General features: G+C 43.0%; 1 protein-coding gene across 1 annotated transcript in view; it reads right to left on the bottom strand.

The window, feature by feature from the left end:
- plod3 (procollagen-lysine, 2-oxoglutarate 5-dioxygenase 3) overlaps positions 1-18,950 on the bottom strand; it is a 59,453-nt gene that overhangs the window by 11,180 nt on the left and 29,323 nt on the right. Inside the window, exons 8-14 of the mRNA XM_045701714.2 lie at positions 15,845-15,946; positions 14,580-14,711; positions 13,772-13,893; positions 13,217-13,321; positions 3,693-3,818; positions 497-638; positions 45-158 (exon numbers count right to left, since the gene is read on the bottom strand). Coding sequence (XP_045557670.1) covers positions 45-158; positions 497-638; positions 3,693-3,818; positions 13,217-13,321; positions 13,772-13,893; positions 14,580-14,711; positions 15,845-15,946 — 843 coding nt within the window. The remainder of the gene's footprint in view (positions 1-44; positions 159-496; positions 639-3,692; positions 3,819-13,216; positions 13,322-13,771; positions 13,894-14,579; positions 14,712-15,844; positions 15,947-18,950) is intronic.

Genomic DNA, 18,950 nt, shown 5'->3' with positions numbered 1-18,950 from the left:
GATGGTGTGTGTGTGTGTGTGTGTGTGTGTGTGTGTGTGTTCACCAGAGGGTTGTCAAAGATCTGCCACATGTCGGGATGCAGTCTGCTGGTGTTGTAGTTGGAGGAGGAGACCAGACGGCCGAACTCGTCTCGATTAGACACAAACATAAACACTCCCTGCAACACAACATGGGACATACAGACAGTCACATATACAGGGATGTCATGGGCCTTCAGAAAGCATTCACACACCTTCACTTTCTCCCATTTCTGTGTTACAAACTGGGTTTAAAATTGATTGAATTGTCATTTTGTGTCAACGATCTACACAGAACACTCTGTAATGTCAAAGTGGAAGAAACATTTCTACAAAAAATAATTTAACAAACATATTTATATATGTTATATATATATATGATTAGATTAGTATTCACACCCCTGAGTCAATACAGACAGAAATGGTATCTCCCATGATCATAATATATCATAGATAACATTACATGTATAATATATACCTGGTCTCGTACGGCCCGGCAGAACACCATATCAGGGTCCATCCCCTCCTGACTGTACAGACTGACCTGAGACAGTCTACCTCTCAAGACTGACCCCTTTATCATGTAGACCTGGGTTATATAGGGAACGTTCCACAGACCGCTACAGAGAAAGAGAACATATATAATATATAGGGTTATATAGATAACATATATAATATATAGGGTTATATAGATAACATATATAATATATAGGGATATATAGATAACATATATAACATATAGGGATATATAGATAACATATATAATATATAGGGATATATAGATAACATATATAATATATAGGGATATATAGATAACATATATAATATATAGGGATATATAGATAACATATATAATATATAGGGTTATATAGATAACATATATAATATATAGGGATATATAGATAACATCCAGAATATATAGGGATATATAGATAACATATATAATATATAGGGATATATAGATAACATATATAATATATAGGGATATATAGATAACATATATAATATATAGGGATATATAGATAACATATATAATATATAGGGATATATAGATAACATATATAATATATAGGGATATATAGATAACATATATAATATATAGGGATATATAGATAACATATATAATATATAGGGATATATAGATAACATATATAATATATAGGGATATATAGATAACATATATAATATATAGGGATATATAGATAACATATATAATATATAGGGATATATAGATAACATATATAATATATAGGGTTATATAGATAACATATATAATATATAGGGATATATAGATAACATATATAATATATAGGGATATATAGATAACATATATAATATATAGGGATATATAGATAACATATATAATATATAGGGTTATATAGATAACATCCAGAATATATAGGGATATATAGATAACATATATAATATATAGGGATATATAGATAACATATATAATATATAGGGATATATAGATAACATATATAATATATAGGGTTATATAGATAACATATATAATATATAGGGATATATAGATAACATATATAATATATAGGGATATATAGATAACATATATAATATATAGGGTTATATAGATAACATCCAGAATATATAGGGATATATAGATAACATATATAATATATAGGGTTATATAGATAACATATATAATATATAGGGATATATAGATAACATATATAATATATAGGGATATATAGATAACATATATAATATATAGGCTTATATAGATAACATATATAATATATAGGGTTATATAGATAACATATATAATATATAGGGATATATAGATAACATATATAATATATAGGGATATATAGATAACATATATAATATATAGGGTTATATAGATAACATCCAGAATATATAGGGATATATAGATAACATCCAGAATATATAGGGATATATAGATAACATATATAATATATAGGGATATATAGATAACATATATAATATATAGGGTTAACATATAGAAAATATAAAGTTACAGTTGAAGTCAGAAGTTTACATACACTTTAGCCAAATACATTTCAACTCAGTTTTTCACAATTCCTGACATTTAATCCTAGTAAAAATTCACTGTCTTAGGTCAGTTAGGATCACCACTTTATTTTAAGAATGTGAAATGTCAGAATAATAGTAGAGAGAATGATTTATTTCAGCTTTTATTTCTTTCATCACATTCCCAGTGGGTCAGAAGTTTACATACACTCAATTAGTATTTGGTAGCATAGCCTTTAAATTGTTTAACTTGGGTCAAACGTTTCGGGTAGCCTTCCACAAGCTTCCCACAATAAGTTGGGTGAATTTTGGCCCATTCCTCCTGATAGAGCTGGTGTAACTGAGTCAGGTTTGTAGGCCTCCTTGCTCGCACACACTTTTTCAGTTCTGCCCACAGGTTTTCTGTAGGATTGAGGTCAGGACTTTGTGATGGCCACTCCAATACCTTGACTTTGTAGTCTTTAAGCCCTTTGGCCACAACTTTGGAAGTATGCTTTAACTTTCTGACTGATGTCTTGAGATGTTGCTTCAATATATCCACATAATTTTCCTTCCTCATCTTGCCATCTATTTTGTGAAGTGCACCAGTCCCTCCTGCAGCAAAGCACCCCCACAACATGATGCTGCCACCCCCGTGCTTCACGGTTGGGATGGTGTTCTTCGGCTTCCTCCAAACATAACGATGGTCATTATGGCCAAACAGTTCTATTTTTGTTTCATCAGACCAGGGGACATTTCTCCAAAAAGTACGATCTTTGTCTCCATGTGCAGTTGCAAACCGTAGTCTGGCTTTTTTATGGCAGTTTTGGAGCAGAGGCTTCTTCCTAGCTGAGCGGCCTTTCAGGTTATGTCGATATAGGACTCGTTTTACTGTGGATATAGATACTTTTGTACCTGTTTCCTCCAGCATCTTCACACGGTCCTTTGCTGTTATCCTGGGATTGATTTGCACTTTTCGCACCAAAGTACGTTCATCTCTAGGAGACAGAACGCTTCTCCTTCCTGAGTGGTATGACGGCTGCGTGGTCCCATGGTGTTCATACTTGCGTACTTGTACAGATGAACGTGGTACCTTCAGGCGTTTGGAAATTGCTCCCAAGGATGAACCAGACTTGTGGAGGTCTACAATTTATTTTACGATGTTTTGGTAGATTTCCTTTGATTTTTCCATGACGTCAAGCAAAGAGGCACTGAGTTTGAAGGTTGGCCTTGAAATACATCCACAGGTACACCTCCAATTGACTCAAATGATGTTAATTAGCCTATCAGAAGCTTCTAAAGCCATGACATCATTTTCTGGAATTTTCCAAGCTGTTTGAAGGCACAGTCAACTTAGTGTATGTAAACTTCTGACCCACTGGAATTGTGATACAGTGAATTATAAGTGAAATAATCTGTCTGTAAACAATTGTTGGAAAAATGACTTGTGTCATGCACAAAGTAGATGTCCTAACCAACTTGCCAAAACTATAGTTTGTTAACAAGAAATGTGTGGAGTGGTTGAAAAACTAGTTTTAATGACTCCAACCTAAGTGTATGTAAACTTCCTACTTCAACTATATATAGGGTTATATATAGTGTGTGTGTGTGTGTGTGTGTGTGTGTGTGTGTGTGTGTGTGTGTGTGTGTGTGTGTGTGTGTGTGTGTGTGTGTGTACTCACATTCTCTTGCCCTGTACGATATCGATGTAGTCTTCAGATCGAGAGTAGAATCCCTCAGGACTCAGAGCTCCCCAGAAGTTCGACCACAGTTTGCCATGTCTGGACAACATGGGGGCTATCACTGACCTGGAAACAGACAACATGGGGGCAATCACTGACCTGGAAACAGACAACATGGGGGCTATCACTGACCTGGAGACAGACAACATGGGGGCTATCACTGACCTGGAAACAGACAACATGGGGGCTATCACTGACCTGGAAACAGACAACATGTTTAGGGTGTAGTGTGTTAGTTAGATAAAGTAGTGTCTGTCTGTCTGTCTGTCTGTCTGTCTGTCTGTTAGTTAGTTAGATAAAGATAGGGTTAGGGTTCAGTGTTTCAGATATATTCAGGTATTTTTTTTATTTTACCTTTATTTAACTAGGCAAGTCAGTTAATAAGAACAAATGTGTTTTTTTTTGACGACGGCCTAAGAACAGAACTACAGACCCTGTATCCCTTCTCTCTCTAAAACTACAGACCCTGTATCCCTTCTATAAAACTACAGACCTGTATCCCTTCTCTCTCTAAAACTACACACCCTGTATCCCTCCTATAAAACTACAGACCCTGTATCCCTTCTCTCTATAAAACTACAGACCCTGTATCCCTTCTATAAAACTACAGACCCTGTATCCCTTCTCTCTATAAAACTACAGACCCTGTATCCCTTCTATAAAACTACAGACCCTGTATCCCTTCTATAAAACTACAGACCCTGTATCCCTTCTATAAAACTACAGACCCTGTATCCCTCCTCTCTATAAAACTACAGACCCTGTATCCCTTCTCTCTCTAAAACTACAGACCCTGTATCCCTTCTATAAAACTACAGACCCTGTATCCCTTCTATAAAACTACAGACCTGTATCCCTTCTATAAAACTACAGACCCTGTATCCCTTCTCTCTCTAAAACTACAGACCCTGTATCCCTCCTATAAAACTACAGACCCTGTATCCCTTCTATAAAACTACAGACCTGTATCCCTTCTCTCTCTAAAACTACAGACCCTGTATCCCTTCTATAAAACTACAGACCCTGTATCCCTCCTCTCTATAAAACTACAGACCCTGTATCCCTTCTATAAAACTACAGACCCTGTATCCCTTCTCTCTATAAAACTACAGACCCTGTATCCCTTCTATAAAACTACAGACCCTGTATCCCTTCTCTCTCTAAAACTACAGACCCGTATCCCTTCTCTCTATAAAACTACAGACCCTGTATCCCTTCTATAAAACTACAGACCCTGTATCCCTTCTATAAAACTACAGACCCTGTATGAGCGTGCGGTCTCTGACCAACTCTCTCAGAACGATCAAAGACCTCTCCATCATGGTTTACACAGGGTCCCCCTCCCAGAGCGCAAAGAGCCTTGGCGTGACCCTGGACAACACCCTGTCGTTCTCTGTAAACATCAGAGCAGTGACTCACTCCTGCAGGTTCATGCTCTACAACATCTGTAGAGTACGACCTTTCCTCACACAGGAAACGACGCAGGTCCTAATGCAAGGCACTCGTTCTCTCCCGTCTGAACTACTGCAACTCAATGTTGGCTGGGATCCCCGCTTGTGCCATTAAACCCCTGTAACTTATCCAGAACGCTGCAGCCCGCTTGGTGTTCAACCTTACCAAGTTTTCCCATGAGACACTGCTCTTCCACTGGCTTCCAGTCGAAGCTCACATCCACTACAAAACCATGGCTCTTACCTACAGAACAGCAAGAAGAACTGCCCTTCCCTACCTTCAGGCTATGCTCAAACCCTACACCCCAACCCAAGCACTCCCGTTCTGCCACCTCAGGTCTCTTGGTCCTCCCACCTCCCACCTCTACTGGAGGGCAGCTGCTGCTCAGCCCAGTCCAAGCTATGCAGATACAATGCAGATAGCCCGGTTAGCCATTTGATTACCTGTTCAGGAGTCTTGTGGCTTGGCGGTAAAAACTGTTGAGAAGCCTTTTTGTCCTAGACTTGGTACTCCGGTACCGCTTGCCATGCGGTAGTAGAGAGAACAGTCTGTGACTGGGGTGGCTGGGGTCTTTGACAATACTATGACAGTGATATGTGGTTGTCCCATCTAGCCATCTGAAGATGAATGCACTAACTGTAATTCTCTCTGGATAAGAGCATCTGCTAAATGACTAACATGTTATGGAAAGCCTAAAGGTCAGGAGTAAAAATGTGCTTAAACAAGTCACATAATAATCTCATGATAAACTGTAGACCACACTATCTACCGAGAGAGTTTATCTGTATTTTCGTAGCTGTCTACATACCACCACAGACAGAGCTGGCACTAAAACCGTACTCGACCAGCTGTATAAGCAAACAGGAAACCGCTCATCCAGAGGCGGCGCTCCTAGTGGCCGGGGACTTTAATGCAGGGAAACTCAAATCAGTTTTACCTCATTTCTATCAACATGTTAAATGCGCAACCAGAGGGAAATAACTCTGGACCACCTTTACTCCACACAGAGACGCGTACAAAGCTCTCCCTCGCCCTCCATTTGGTAAATCTGACCATAACTCTATCCTCCTGATTCCTGCTAACAAGCTAAAACTAAAGCAGGAAGCACCAGTGACTCGGTCTATAAAAAAAGCGTTCAGATGAAGCAGATGCTAAACTACAGGACTGTTTTTCTATCACAGACTGGAACATGTTCCGGGATTCTTCCGATGGCATTGAGGAGTACATCACATCAGTCACTGGCTTTATCAATAAGTGCATTGAGGACGTCGTCCCCACAGTGACTGTACGTACATACCCCAACCAGAAGCCATGGATTACAGGCAACATCCGCACTGAGCACAAGGCTAGAGCTGCTGCTTTCAAGGAGCGGGACTCTAACCCGGAAGCTTATAAGAAATCCTGCTATGCCCTCAGACGAACCATCAAACAGGCAAAGCATCAATACAGGGCTAAGATTGAATCGTACAGCACCTGCTCTAACGCTCATCGGATGTGGCAGGGCTTGCAAACTATTACAGACTACAAAGGGAAGCACAGCCGAGAGCTGCCCAGTGACACGAGCCTACCAGATGAGCTAAATTACTTCTATGCTCGCTTCGAGGCAAGTAACACTGAAACATGCATGAGAGCACCAGCTGTTCCGGACGACTGTGTGATCATGCTCTCCATAGCGGATGTGATTAAGACCTTCAAACAGGTCAACATTCACAAGGCCGCAAAGCCAGACAGATTACCAGGGCGTGTGCTCTGGGCATGTGCTGACCAACTGGCAAGTGTCTTCATTGACAAACTCTGACTGGGTCTGTAATACCAACATGTTTCAAGCAGACCACCATAGTCCCTGTGCCCAAGAACACTAAGGTAACCTGCCTAAATAAATACCGACCCGTAGCACTCACATCTGTAGCCATGAAGTGCTTTGAAAGGCTGGTCATGGCTCACATCAACACCATCATCCCAGAAACCCTAGACCCACTTCAATTTAAATACCGCACCAAGCAATAGAGATTGCACTCCACACTGCCCTTTCCCACCTGGACAAAAAGAACACTTATGTAAGAATGCTATTCATTGACTACAGCTCAGCGTTCAACACCATAGCGCCCTCAAAGCTCATCACTAAGCTAAGGATCCTGGGACTAAACACCTCCCTCTGCAACTGGATCCTGGACTTCCTGACGGGCCGCCCCCAGGTGGTGAGGGTAGGCAACAACACATCTGCCACGCTGATCCTCAACACTGGGGCCACTCAGGGGTGCGTGCTCAGTCCCCTCCTGTACTCCCTGTTCACTCATGACTGCACGGCCAGGCACGACTCCAACACTATTACATTTGCCGATGACACAACAGTGGTAGGCCTGATCACCGACAACGACGCGGCAGCCTATAGGGAGGAGGACAGAGACCTGGCCGGGTGGTGTCAGGACAACAACCTCTCCCTCAACGTGACGAAGACTAAGGAGATGATTGTGGACTACATGAAAAGGAGGGCCGAGCACGCCCCCATTCTCATCGACGGGGCTGTAGTGGAGCAGGTTGAAAGCTTCAAGTTCATTGGTGTCCACATCACCAACCAACTATCATGGTCCAAACACAGTAAGACAGTCGTGGAGAGGGCACGATAAAGCCTATTCCCCCTCAGGAGAATGAAACAATTTTGGCATGGGTCCTCAGATCCTCAAAAGGTTCTACAGCTGCACCATCGAGAGCATCCTGACGAGTTGCATCACCGCCTGGTACGGCAACTGCTCGGCCTCTGACCGCAAGCCACTACAGAGGATAGTACATACAGCCCAGTACATCACTGGGGCCAAGCTTCCTGCCATCCAGGACCTCTATACCAGGCGGTGTCAGAGAAAGGACCTAAAAATGGTCAAAGACTCCAGCCACCCTTGGTCATAGACTGTTCTCTCTGCTACCGCACGGCAAGCAGTACCGGAGCACCAAGTCTAGGTCCAAAAGGTTTCTTAATAGCTTCTACCCCCAAGACATCTTGAACAGCTAATCAAATAGTCACTTTACCTCTACCTACATGTACATATTACCTCAATTACCTCGACTAACAGAGCTTGAAGAATTTCGAAAAAAATATTGGGCAAATGTTGTACGATCCAGGTGTGAAAAGTTCTGACTCAGGGGTGTGAATACTGATGTAAATTAGATATTTATGTCTTTAACTTCCATAACGTTTCTGAAAACATGTTGTCATTGAGGGGTATTGTGGGCAAATGAGTGAGACAAATATATTTAATACATAGTGAATTCAGGCTGTAACAACATGTGGAATAAGGTGAGACTACTTTAGGGTGTAGGGTGTAGTCTGTAGGGTTTAGGGTGTAGTCTGTAGGGTGTAGTGTGTAGTGTATAGTGTGTATTTAATACATATATTTAATACATAGTGAATTCAGGCTGTAACAACATGTGGAATAAGGTGAGACTACTTTAGGGTGTAGGGTGTAGGGTGTAGGGTGTAGTCTGTAGGGTGTAGTGTGTAGTGTATAGTGTGTATTTAATACATATATTTAATACATAGTGAATTCAGGCTGTAACAACATGTGGAATAAGGTGTTACTACTCTAGAGAGACACAATGAGAACATCAGGGGTAGTCTGTAGGGTTTAGGGTGTAGGGTTTAGTGTGTAGTCTGTAGGGTGTAGGGTTTAGTGTGTAGTCTGTAGGGTGTAGTGTGTAGTCTGTAGGGTGTAGTGTGTAGTCTGTAGGGTTTAGTGTGTAGTCTGTAGGGTTTAGTGTGTAGTCTGTAGGGTTTAGTGTGTAGTCTGTAGGGTGTAGTGTGTAGGGTGTAGTCTGTAGGGTGTAGTGTATAGGATGTAGTGTATAGGGTGTAGGGTGTAGTGTATAGGGTGTAGGGTGTAGTGTATAAGGTGTAGTCTGTAGGGTGTAGTGTATAGTGTATAGTGTGTAGTGTATAGTGTGTAGTGTATAAGGTGTAGTCTGTAGGGTGTAGTGTATAGGGTGTAGTGTATAGTGTATAGTGTGTAGTGTATAGGGTGTAGTGTATAGTGTGTAGTGTATAGGGTGTAGTGTATAGGGTGTAGGGTGTAGTGTATAGGGTGTAGTGTATAGGGTGTAGTCTGTAGGGTGTAGTGTATAGGGTGTAGTGTATAGTGTATAGTGTGTAGTGTATAGGGTGTAGTGTATAGTGTGTAGTGTATAGGGTGTAGTGTATAGGGTGTAGGGTGCAGTGTATAGGGTGTAGTGTATAGTGTATAGTGTGTAGTGTATAGGGTGTAGTCTGTAGGGTGTAGGGTATAGTGTGTAGTGTATAGGGTGTAGTGTATAGTGTGTAGTGTATAGGGTGTAGGGTGTAGTCTGCAGGGTGTAGTGTATAGGGTGTAGGGTGTAGTGTGTAGGGTGTAGTCTGCAGGGTGTAGTGTATAGGGTATAGTGTATAGGGTGTAGTCTGTAGGGTGTAGTCTGTAGTGTATAGGGTGTAGGGTGTAGTGTGTAGGGTGTAGTGTATAGGGTATAGGGTGTAGTCTGTAGGGTGTAGTCTGTAGTGTTTAGGGTGTAGTGTATAGTCTGTAGTGTGTAGGGTGTAGTGTATAGTGTGTAGTGTATAGGGTGTAGTGTGTAGTGTATAGGGTGTAGTGTATAGGGTGTAGTGTGTAGTGTATAGGGTGTAGTGTATAGGGAGTAGTGTATAGGGTGTAGTCTGTAGTGTGTAGTGTGTAGTGTATAGGGTATAGTGTGTAGTGTATAGGGAGTAGTGTATAGTGTGTAGTGTATAGGGTGTAGTGTGTAGTGTATAGGGTGTAGTGTATAGGGTGTAGTGTATAGGGTGTAGTCTGTAGTGTGTAGTGTGTAGGGTGTAGTGTGTAGTGTATAGTGTATAGGGTGTAGTCTGTAGGGTGTAGGGTGTAGAGTGTAGTGTATAGTCTGTAGTGTATAGGGTGTAGTCTGTAGGGTGTAGTGTATAGGGTGTAGTGTGTAGTGTACAGGGTGTAGTGTATAGGGTGTAGTGTATAGGGTGTAGTCTGTAGTGTGTAGGGTGTAGTCTGTAGGGTGTAGAGTGTAGTGTGTAGGGTGTAGTCTGTAGGGTGTAGTGTATAGTGTGTAGGGTGTAGTGTGTAGGGTGTAGTCTGTAGTGTGTAGGGTGTAGTGTATAGGGTGTAGGGTGTAGTGTGTAGGGTGTAGTCTGTAGGGTGTAGTGTGTAGGGTGTAGTCTGTAGGGTGTAGTGTGTAGGGTGTAGTGTATAGGGTGTAGTGTATAGGGTGTAGGGTGTAGTGTATAGGGTGTAGTGTGTAGGGTGTAGGGTGTAGTGTATAGGGTGTAGGGTGTAGTGTATAGTGTATAGGGTGTAGTGTGTTGGGTGTAGTGTGTAGGGTGTAGTGTATAGTGTGTAGTGTATAGGGTGTAGTGTATAGGGTGTAGTGTATAGGGTGTAGTTTACATTTACATTTACATTTAAGTCATTTGTAGTGTATAGGGTTTAGTCTGTAGGGTGTAGTGTATAGGATGTAGTGTATAGTGTATAGTGTGTAGTGTATAGGGTGTAGTGTATAGTGTGTAGTGTATAGGGTGTAGTGTGTAGTGTATAGGGTGTAGTGTATAGTGTATAGGGTGTAGTGTGTTGGGTGTAGTGTGTAGTGTGTAGGGTGTAGTGTATAGGGTGTAGTGTATAGGGTGTAGTGTATAGGGTGTAGTGTGTAGGGTGTAGTGTATAGGGTGTAGTGTGTAGTGTGTAGTGTATAGGGTGTAGTGTATAGGGTGTAGTGTATAGGGTGTAGTCTGTAGTGTATAGGGTGTAGTGTATAGGGTGTAGTGTATAGGGTGTAGTGTATAGGGTGTAGTGTATAGTGTGTAGTGTGTAGGGTGTAGTGTATAGGGTGTAGTGTGTAGGGTGTAGTGTGTAGGGTGTAGTGTGTAGGGTGTAGTGTGTAGGGTGTAGTGTGTAGGGTGTAGTGTATAGTGTGTAGTGTGTAGGGTGTAGTGTGTAGGGTGTAGTGTATAGGGTGTAGTGTATAGGGTGTAGGGTGTAGTGTAGTGTGTAGTGTGTAGGGTGTAGTGTATAGGGTGTAGTGTATAGGGTGTAGTGTATAGGGTGTAGTGTGTAGGGTGTAGTGTATAGGGTGTAGTGTATAGGGTGTAGTCTGTAGTGTATAGGGTGTAGTGTATAGGGTGTAGTGTGTAGGGTATAGTGTATAGGGTGTAGTGTATAGGGTGTAGTGTGTAGTGTATAGGGTGTAGTCTGTAGTGTATAGGGTGTAGTGTATAGGGTGTAGTGTGTAGTGTATAGGGTGTAGTGTATAGGGTGTAGTGTGTAGTGTATAGGGTGTAGTCTGTAGTGTATAGGGTGTAGTGTATAGGGTGTAGTCTGTAGTGTATAGGGTGTAGTGTGTAGTGTATAGGGTGTAGTGTATAGGGTGTAGTGTGTAGTGTATAGGGTGTAGTCTGTAGTGTATAGGGTGTAGTGTATAGGGTGTAGTGTGTAGTGTATAGGGTGTAGGGTGTAGTGTATAGGGTGTAGTCTGTAGTGTATAGGGTGTAGTGTATAGGGTGTAGTCTGTAGGGTGTAGGGTGTAGTGTATAGGGTGTAGTCTGTAGGGTGTAGTGTGTAGTGTATAGGGTGTAGGGTGTAGTGTATAGGGTGTAGTCTGTAGTGTATAGGGTGTAGTGTATAGGGTGTAGTGTATAGGGTGTAGTCTGTAGGGTGTAGGCTGTAGTCTGTAGTGTATAGGGTGTAGTGTATAGGGTGTAGTGTATAGTGTGTAGTCTGTAGTGTATAGGGTGTAGTGTGTAGTCTGTAGTGTGTAGGGTGTAGTCTGTAGTGTATAGGGTGTAGTGTGTAGTCTGTAGTGTGTAGTGTGTAGTCTGTAGTGTATAGGGTGTAGTGTGTAGTCTGTAGTGTATAGGGTGTAGTCTGTAGTGTATAGGGTGTAGTGTGTAGTCTGTAGTGTATAGGGTGTAGTCTGTAGTGTATAGGGTGTAGTGTGTAGTCTGTAGTGTGTAGTGTGTAGTCTGTAGTGTATAGGGTGTAGTGTGTAGTCTGTAGTGTGTAGGGTGTAGTGTGTAGTCTGTAGTGTGTAGTGTGTAGTGTGTAGTCTGTAGTGTATAGGGTGTAGTGTGTAGTCTGTAGTGTATAGGGTGTAGTCTGTAGTGTATAGGGTGTAGTCTGTAGTGTATAGGGTGTAGTGTATAGGGTGTAGTGTATAGTGTGTAGTCTGTAGTGTATAGGGTGTAGTGTGTAGTCTGTAGTGTATAGGGTGTAGTCTGTAGTGTATAGGGTGTAGTGTGTAGTCTGTAGTGTATAGGGTGTAGTGTATAGGGTGTAGTGTATAGTGTGTAGTCTGTAGTGTATAGGGTGTAGTGTGTAGTCTGTAGTGTGTAGTGTGTAGTCTGTAGTGTATAGGGTGTAGTGTGTAGTCTGTAGTGTGTAGGGTGTAGTGTGTAGTCTGTAGTGTGTAGTGTGTAGTGTGTAGTCTGTAGTGTATAGGGTGTAGTGTGTAGTCTGTAGTGTATAGGGTGTAGTCTGTAGTGTATAGGGTGTAGTGTGTAGTCTGTAGTGTATAGGGTGTAGTGTATAGGGTGTAGTGTATAGTGTGTAGTCTGTAGTGTATAGGGTGTAGTGTGTAGTCTGTAGTGTGTAGGGTGTAGTCTGTAGTGTATAGGGTGTAGTGTGTAGTCTGTAGTGTATAGGGTGTAGTGTATAGGGTGTAGTGTATAGTGTGTAGTCTGTAGTGTATAGGGTGTAGTGTGTAGTCTGTAGTGTATAGGGTGTAGTCTGTAGTGTATAGGGTGTAGGGTGTAGTGTATAGGGTGTAGTCTGTAGTGTATAGGGTGTAGTGTATAGGGTGTAGTCTGTAGGGTGTAGGGTGTAGTCTGTAGTGTATAGGGTGTAGTGGGTAGGGTGTAGTGTATAGGGTGTAGGGTGTAGTCTGTAGGGTGTAGGGTGTAGTGTATAGGGTTTAGTCTGTAGGGTGTAGGGTGTAGTGTATAGGGTGTAGGGTGTAGTGTATAGGGTGTAGTGTGTAGTCTGTAGGGTTCTTACTTGTTCTCTTCTATCAGGACCCGGAGAACATCAGGGTTGACGATAACGACATCAGCATCGATACTGAAGTAGTATTCACACTGATGGTCCTTCTGACACGCCTCCCTACACACACACACACACACACACACACACACACCATCACACCACACACACACACACCACACACACACACACACACACACACACACACACACCACACACACACCACACACACACACACACACACCACACACACACACACACACACCATCACACACACACACACACACACCACACACACACACACACACACATCACACACACACACACACATCACACACACACACACACACACACACACACACACACACCACACACACACACACACACACACCACACACACACACACACACACACACACACACACACCACACACCACACACACACACACACACACACACACACACACACACACACACACACACACACACAGACACACAGACACAGCATCAGTAACGGTGTTTAGGGTTCCCTCCTCATGTTCTAAGGAATAGTTCTAGGTGTAGTCCTCACACAGCCATGGTTCGAGCCTGGTCCTGTTGTAGGTTCTCCTCCGGTCCGACCAGCCTGGCCTCAGGGAACAGAACACGATGCTTCTCCCAGAACCGCTGAATGTGCTGCTCATGATACACCACCTAACAATTACACCATTACACACCATTACACACCATTACACACCATTACACAGCGTTACACACCATTACACACCACTACACACATTACACACTACCACACCATTACACACATCACACACCATCACACACCATCACACACCATTACACACCGCTACACACCATTACACACCATTACACACCATCACACACCATTACACACCATCACACACCATTACACACCGCTACACACCATTACACACCATCACACACCATCACACACCATTACACACCATCACACACCATTACACACCATCACACACCGTTACACACCATCACACACCGTTACACACCATCACACACCATCACACACCATTACACACCATCACACACCATTACACACCATTACACACCGCTACACACCATTACACACCATCACACACCATCACACACCGTCACACACCATCACACACCATTACACACCATCACACACCATCACACACCATCACACACCATTACACACCATCACACACCATTACACACCATCACACACCGTTACACACCATCACACACCATCACACACCGTTACACACCATCATGTGATGTGTGTGTGTGTGTGTGTGTGTGTGTGTGTGTGTGTGTGTGTGTGTGTGTGTGTGTGTGTGTGATGGTGTGTGTGTGTGTGTGTGTGTGTGTGTGTGTGTACTAACGTTGTTGTGTATGAACAGCCTGATGCGGCTGGTTGGGTAGTTGAGGCTGGTCAGTCTCTCTAGAAACTCTTCCAGGAAGGGAGTCGGCTGAACGATGAACACAGAGAGGTAGACCAGGGGCATGTCTTCATCCTACAGAGACAGAGACACAGAGACATGTCTTCATCCTACAGAGACAGAGACACAGAGACATGTCTTCATCCTACAGAGACAGAGACACAGAGACATGTCTTCATCCTACAGAGACAGAGACACAGAGACATGTCTTCATCCTACAGAGACAGAGACACAGAGACACAGAGACATGTCTTCATCCTACAGAGACAGAGACAAAGAGACATGTCTTCATCCTACAGAGACAGAGACACAGAGACATGTCTTCATCCTACAGAGACAGAGACACAGAGACATGTCTTCATCCTACAGAGACAGAGACACAGAGACACAGAGACATGTCTTCATCCTACAGAGACAGAGACAAAGAGACATGTCTTCATCCTACAGAGACAGAGACACAGAGACATGTCTTCATCCTACAGAGACAGAGACACAGAGACATGTCTTCATCCTACAGAGACAGAGACACAGAGACATGTCTTCATCCTACAGAGACACAGAGACATACACCATCTCACACTCTGCCTCTCATCTCTCCATCACGTCTGTCTGCCTCTCTCTCATCTCTCCATCACGTCCGTCTGCCTCTCTCATCTCTCCATCACGTCTGTCTGCCTCTCTCATCTCTCCATCATGTCTGTCTGCCTCTCTCATCTCTCCATCAAGTCTGTCTGCCTCTCTCATCTCTCCATCACGTCTGTCTGCCTCTCTCTCATCTCTCCATCACGTCTGTCTGCCTCTCTCCATCAAGTCTGTCTGCCTCTCTCATCTCTCCATCACGTCTGTCTGCCTCTCTCATCTCTCCATCACGTCTGTCTGCCTCTCTCTCTCTCATCTCTCCATCACGTCTGTCTGCCACTCTCATCTTTCCATCACGTCTGTCTGCCTCTCTCATCTCTCCATCACATCTGTCTGCCTCTCTCATCTCTCCATCACGTCTGTCTGCCTCTCTCATCTCTCCATCACGTCTGTCTGCCTCTCTCATCTCTCCATCACGTCTGTCTGCCTCTCTCATCTCTCCATCACGTCTGTCTGCCTCTCTCATCTCTCCATCACGTCTGTCTGCCTCTCATCTCTCTATCACAAACTGTCTCTATCATCCCATCACATACGCTAACGTTGTCTTCCACACACACACAGGTACGTACAGGTGTGTCGTTGAGGTAAACCAGGTCGTCGTCACAGATCCCACAGCCGGTCTCGTGAGTCCAAGCAGTCGGGACATAGTTGCCCAGGTAGTTCAACTGGAGCTGGAGGTGGAAATAATAAATAATAAATAATACAAATAAACCCTAATATAACCAGTCCTCTGTCTGTCTGTCTCTAACCCTAATATAACCAGTCCTCTGTCTGTCTGTCTCTAACCCTAATATAACCAGTCCTCTGTCTGTCTGTCTCTAACCCTAATATAACCAGTCCTCTGTCTGTCTGTCTCTAACCCTAATATAACCAGTCCTCTGTCTGTCTGTCTCTAACCCTAATATAACCAGTCCTCTGTCTGTCTGTCTCTAACCCTAATATAACCAGTCCTCTGTCTGTCTGTCTCTAACCCTAATATAACCAGTCCTCTGTCTGTCTGTCTCTAACCCTAATATAACCAGTCCTCTGTCTGTCTGTCTCTAACCCTAATATAACCAGTCCTCTGTCTGTCTGTCTCTAACCCTAATATAACCAGTCCTCTGTCTGTCTGTCTCTAACCCTAATATAACCAGTCCTCTGTCTGTCTGTCTCTAACCCTAATATAACCAGTCCTCTGTCTGTCTGTCTCTAACCCTAATATAACCAGTCCTCTGTCTGTCTGTCTCTAACCCTAATATAACCAGTCCTCTGTCTGTCTGTCTCTAACCCTAATATAACCAGTCCTCTGTCTGTCTGTCTCTAACCCTAATATAACCAGTCCTCTGTCTGTCTGTCTCTAACCCTAATATAACCAGTCCTCTGTCTGTCTGTCTCTAACCCTAATATAACCAGTCCTCTGTCTGTCTGTCTCTAACCCTAATATAACCAGTCCTCTGTCTGTCTGTCTCTAACCCTAATATAACCAGTCCTCTGTCTGTCTGTCTCTAACCCTAATATAACCAGTCCTCTGTCTGTCTGTCTCTAACCCTAATATAACCAGTCCTCTGTCTGTCTGTCTCAACCCTAATATAACCAGTCCTCTGTCTGTCTGTCTCTAACCCTAATATAACCAGTCCTCTGTCTGTCTGTCTCTAACCCTAATATAACCAGTCCTCTGTCTGTCTGTCTCTAACCCTAATATAACCAGTCCTCTGTCTGTCTGTCTCTAACCCTAATATAACCAGTCCTCTGTCTGTCTGTCTCTAACCCTAATATAACCAGTCCTCTGTCTGTCTGTCTCTAACCCTAATATAACCAGTCCTCTGTCTGTCTGTCTCTAACCCTAATATAACCAGTCCTCTGTCTGTCTGTCTCTAACCCTAATATAACCAGTCCTCTGTCTGTCTGTCTCTAACCCTAATATAACCAGTCCTCTGTCTGTCTGTCTCTAACCCTAATATAACCAGTCCTCTGTCTGTCTGTCTCTAACCCTAATATAACCAGTCCTCTGTCTGTCTGTCTCTAACCCTAATATAACCAGTCCTCTGTCTGTCTGTCTCTAACCCTAATATAACCAGTCCTCTGTCTGTCTGTCTCTAACCCTAATATAACCAGTCCTCTGTCTGTCTCTAACCCTAATATAACCAGTCCTCTGTCTGTCTGTCTCTAACCCTAATATAACCAGTCCTCTGTCTGTCGTCTCTAACCCTAATATAACCAGTCCTCTGTCTGTCTGTCTCTAACCCTAATATAACCAGTCCTCTGTCTGTCTGTCTCTAACCCTAATATAACCAGTCCTCTGTCTGTCTGTCTCTAACCCTAATATAACCAGTCCTCTGTCTGTCTGTCTCTAACCCTAATATAACCAGTCCTCTGTCTGTCTGTCTCTAACCCTAATATAACCAGTCCTCTGTCTGTCTGTCTCTAACCCTAATATAACCAGTCCTCTGTCTGTCTGTCTCTAACCCTAATATAACCAGTCCTCTGTCTGTCTGTCTCTAACCCTAATATAACCAGTCCTCTGTCTGTCTGTCTCTAACCCTAATATAACCAGTCCTCTGTCTGTCTGTCTCTAACCCTAATATAACCAGTCCTCTGTCTGTCTGTCTCTAACCCTAATATAACCAGTCCTCTGTCTGTCTGTCTCTAACCCTAATATAACCAGTCCTCTGTCTGTCTGTCTCTAACCCTAATATAACCAGTCCTCTGTCTGTCTGTCTCTAACCCTAATATAACCAGTCCTCTGTCTGTCTGTCTCTAACCCTAATATAACCAGTCCTCTGTCTGTCTGTCTCTAACCCTAATATAACCAGTCCTCTGTCTGTCTGTCTCTAACCCTAATATAACCAGTCCTCTGTCTGTCTGTCTCTAACCCTAATATAACCAGTCCTCTGTCTGTCTGTCTCTAACCCTAATATAACCAGTCCTCTGTCTGTCTGTCTCTAACCCTAATATAACCAGTCCTCTGTCTGTCTGTCTCTAACCCTAATATAACCAGTCCTCTGTCTGTCTGTCTCTAACCCTAATATAACCAGTCCTCTGTCTGTCTGTCTCTAACCCTAATATAACCAGTCCTCTGTCTGTCTGTCTCTAACCCTAATATAACCAGTCCTCTGTCTGTCTGTCTCTAACCCTAATATAACCAGTCCTCTGTCTGTCTGTCTCTAACCCTAATATAACCAGTCCTCTGTCTGTCTGTCTCTAACCCTAATATAACCAGTCCTCTGTCTGTCTGTCTCTAACCCTAATATAACCAGTCCTCTGTCTGTCTGTCTCTAACCCTAATATAACCAGTCCTCTGTCTGTCTGTCTCTAACCCTAATATAACCAGTCCTCTGTCTGTCTGTCTCTAACCCTAATATAACCAGTCCTCTGTCTGTCTGTCTCTAACCCTAATATAACCAGTCCTCTGTCTGTCTGTCTCTAACCCTAATATAACCAGTCCTCTGTCTGTCTGTCTCTAACCCTAATATAACCAGTCCTCTGTCTGTCTGTCTCTAACCCTAATATAACCAGTCCTCTGTCTGTCTGTCTCTAACCCTAATATAACCAGTCCTCTGTCTGTCTGTCTCTAACCCTAATATAACCAGTCCTCTGTCTGTCTGTCTCTAACCCTAATATAACCAGTCCTCTGTCTGTCTGTCTCTAACCCTAATATAACCAGTCCTCTGTCTGTCTGTCTCTAACCCTAATATA

Source organism: Salmo salar, chromosome 18, assembly GCF_965601325.2.
Source record: "Salmo salar chromosome 18, fSalSal1, whole genome shotgun sequence".
NCBI lineage: Eukaryota > Metazoa > Chordata > Actinopteri > Salmoniformes > Salmonidae > Salmo > Salmo salar.
The sequence above is the reverse complement of the archived record's forward strand: the minus strand, read 5'-3'. Positions and strand labels throughout refer to the sequence as shown.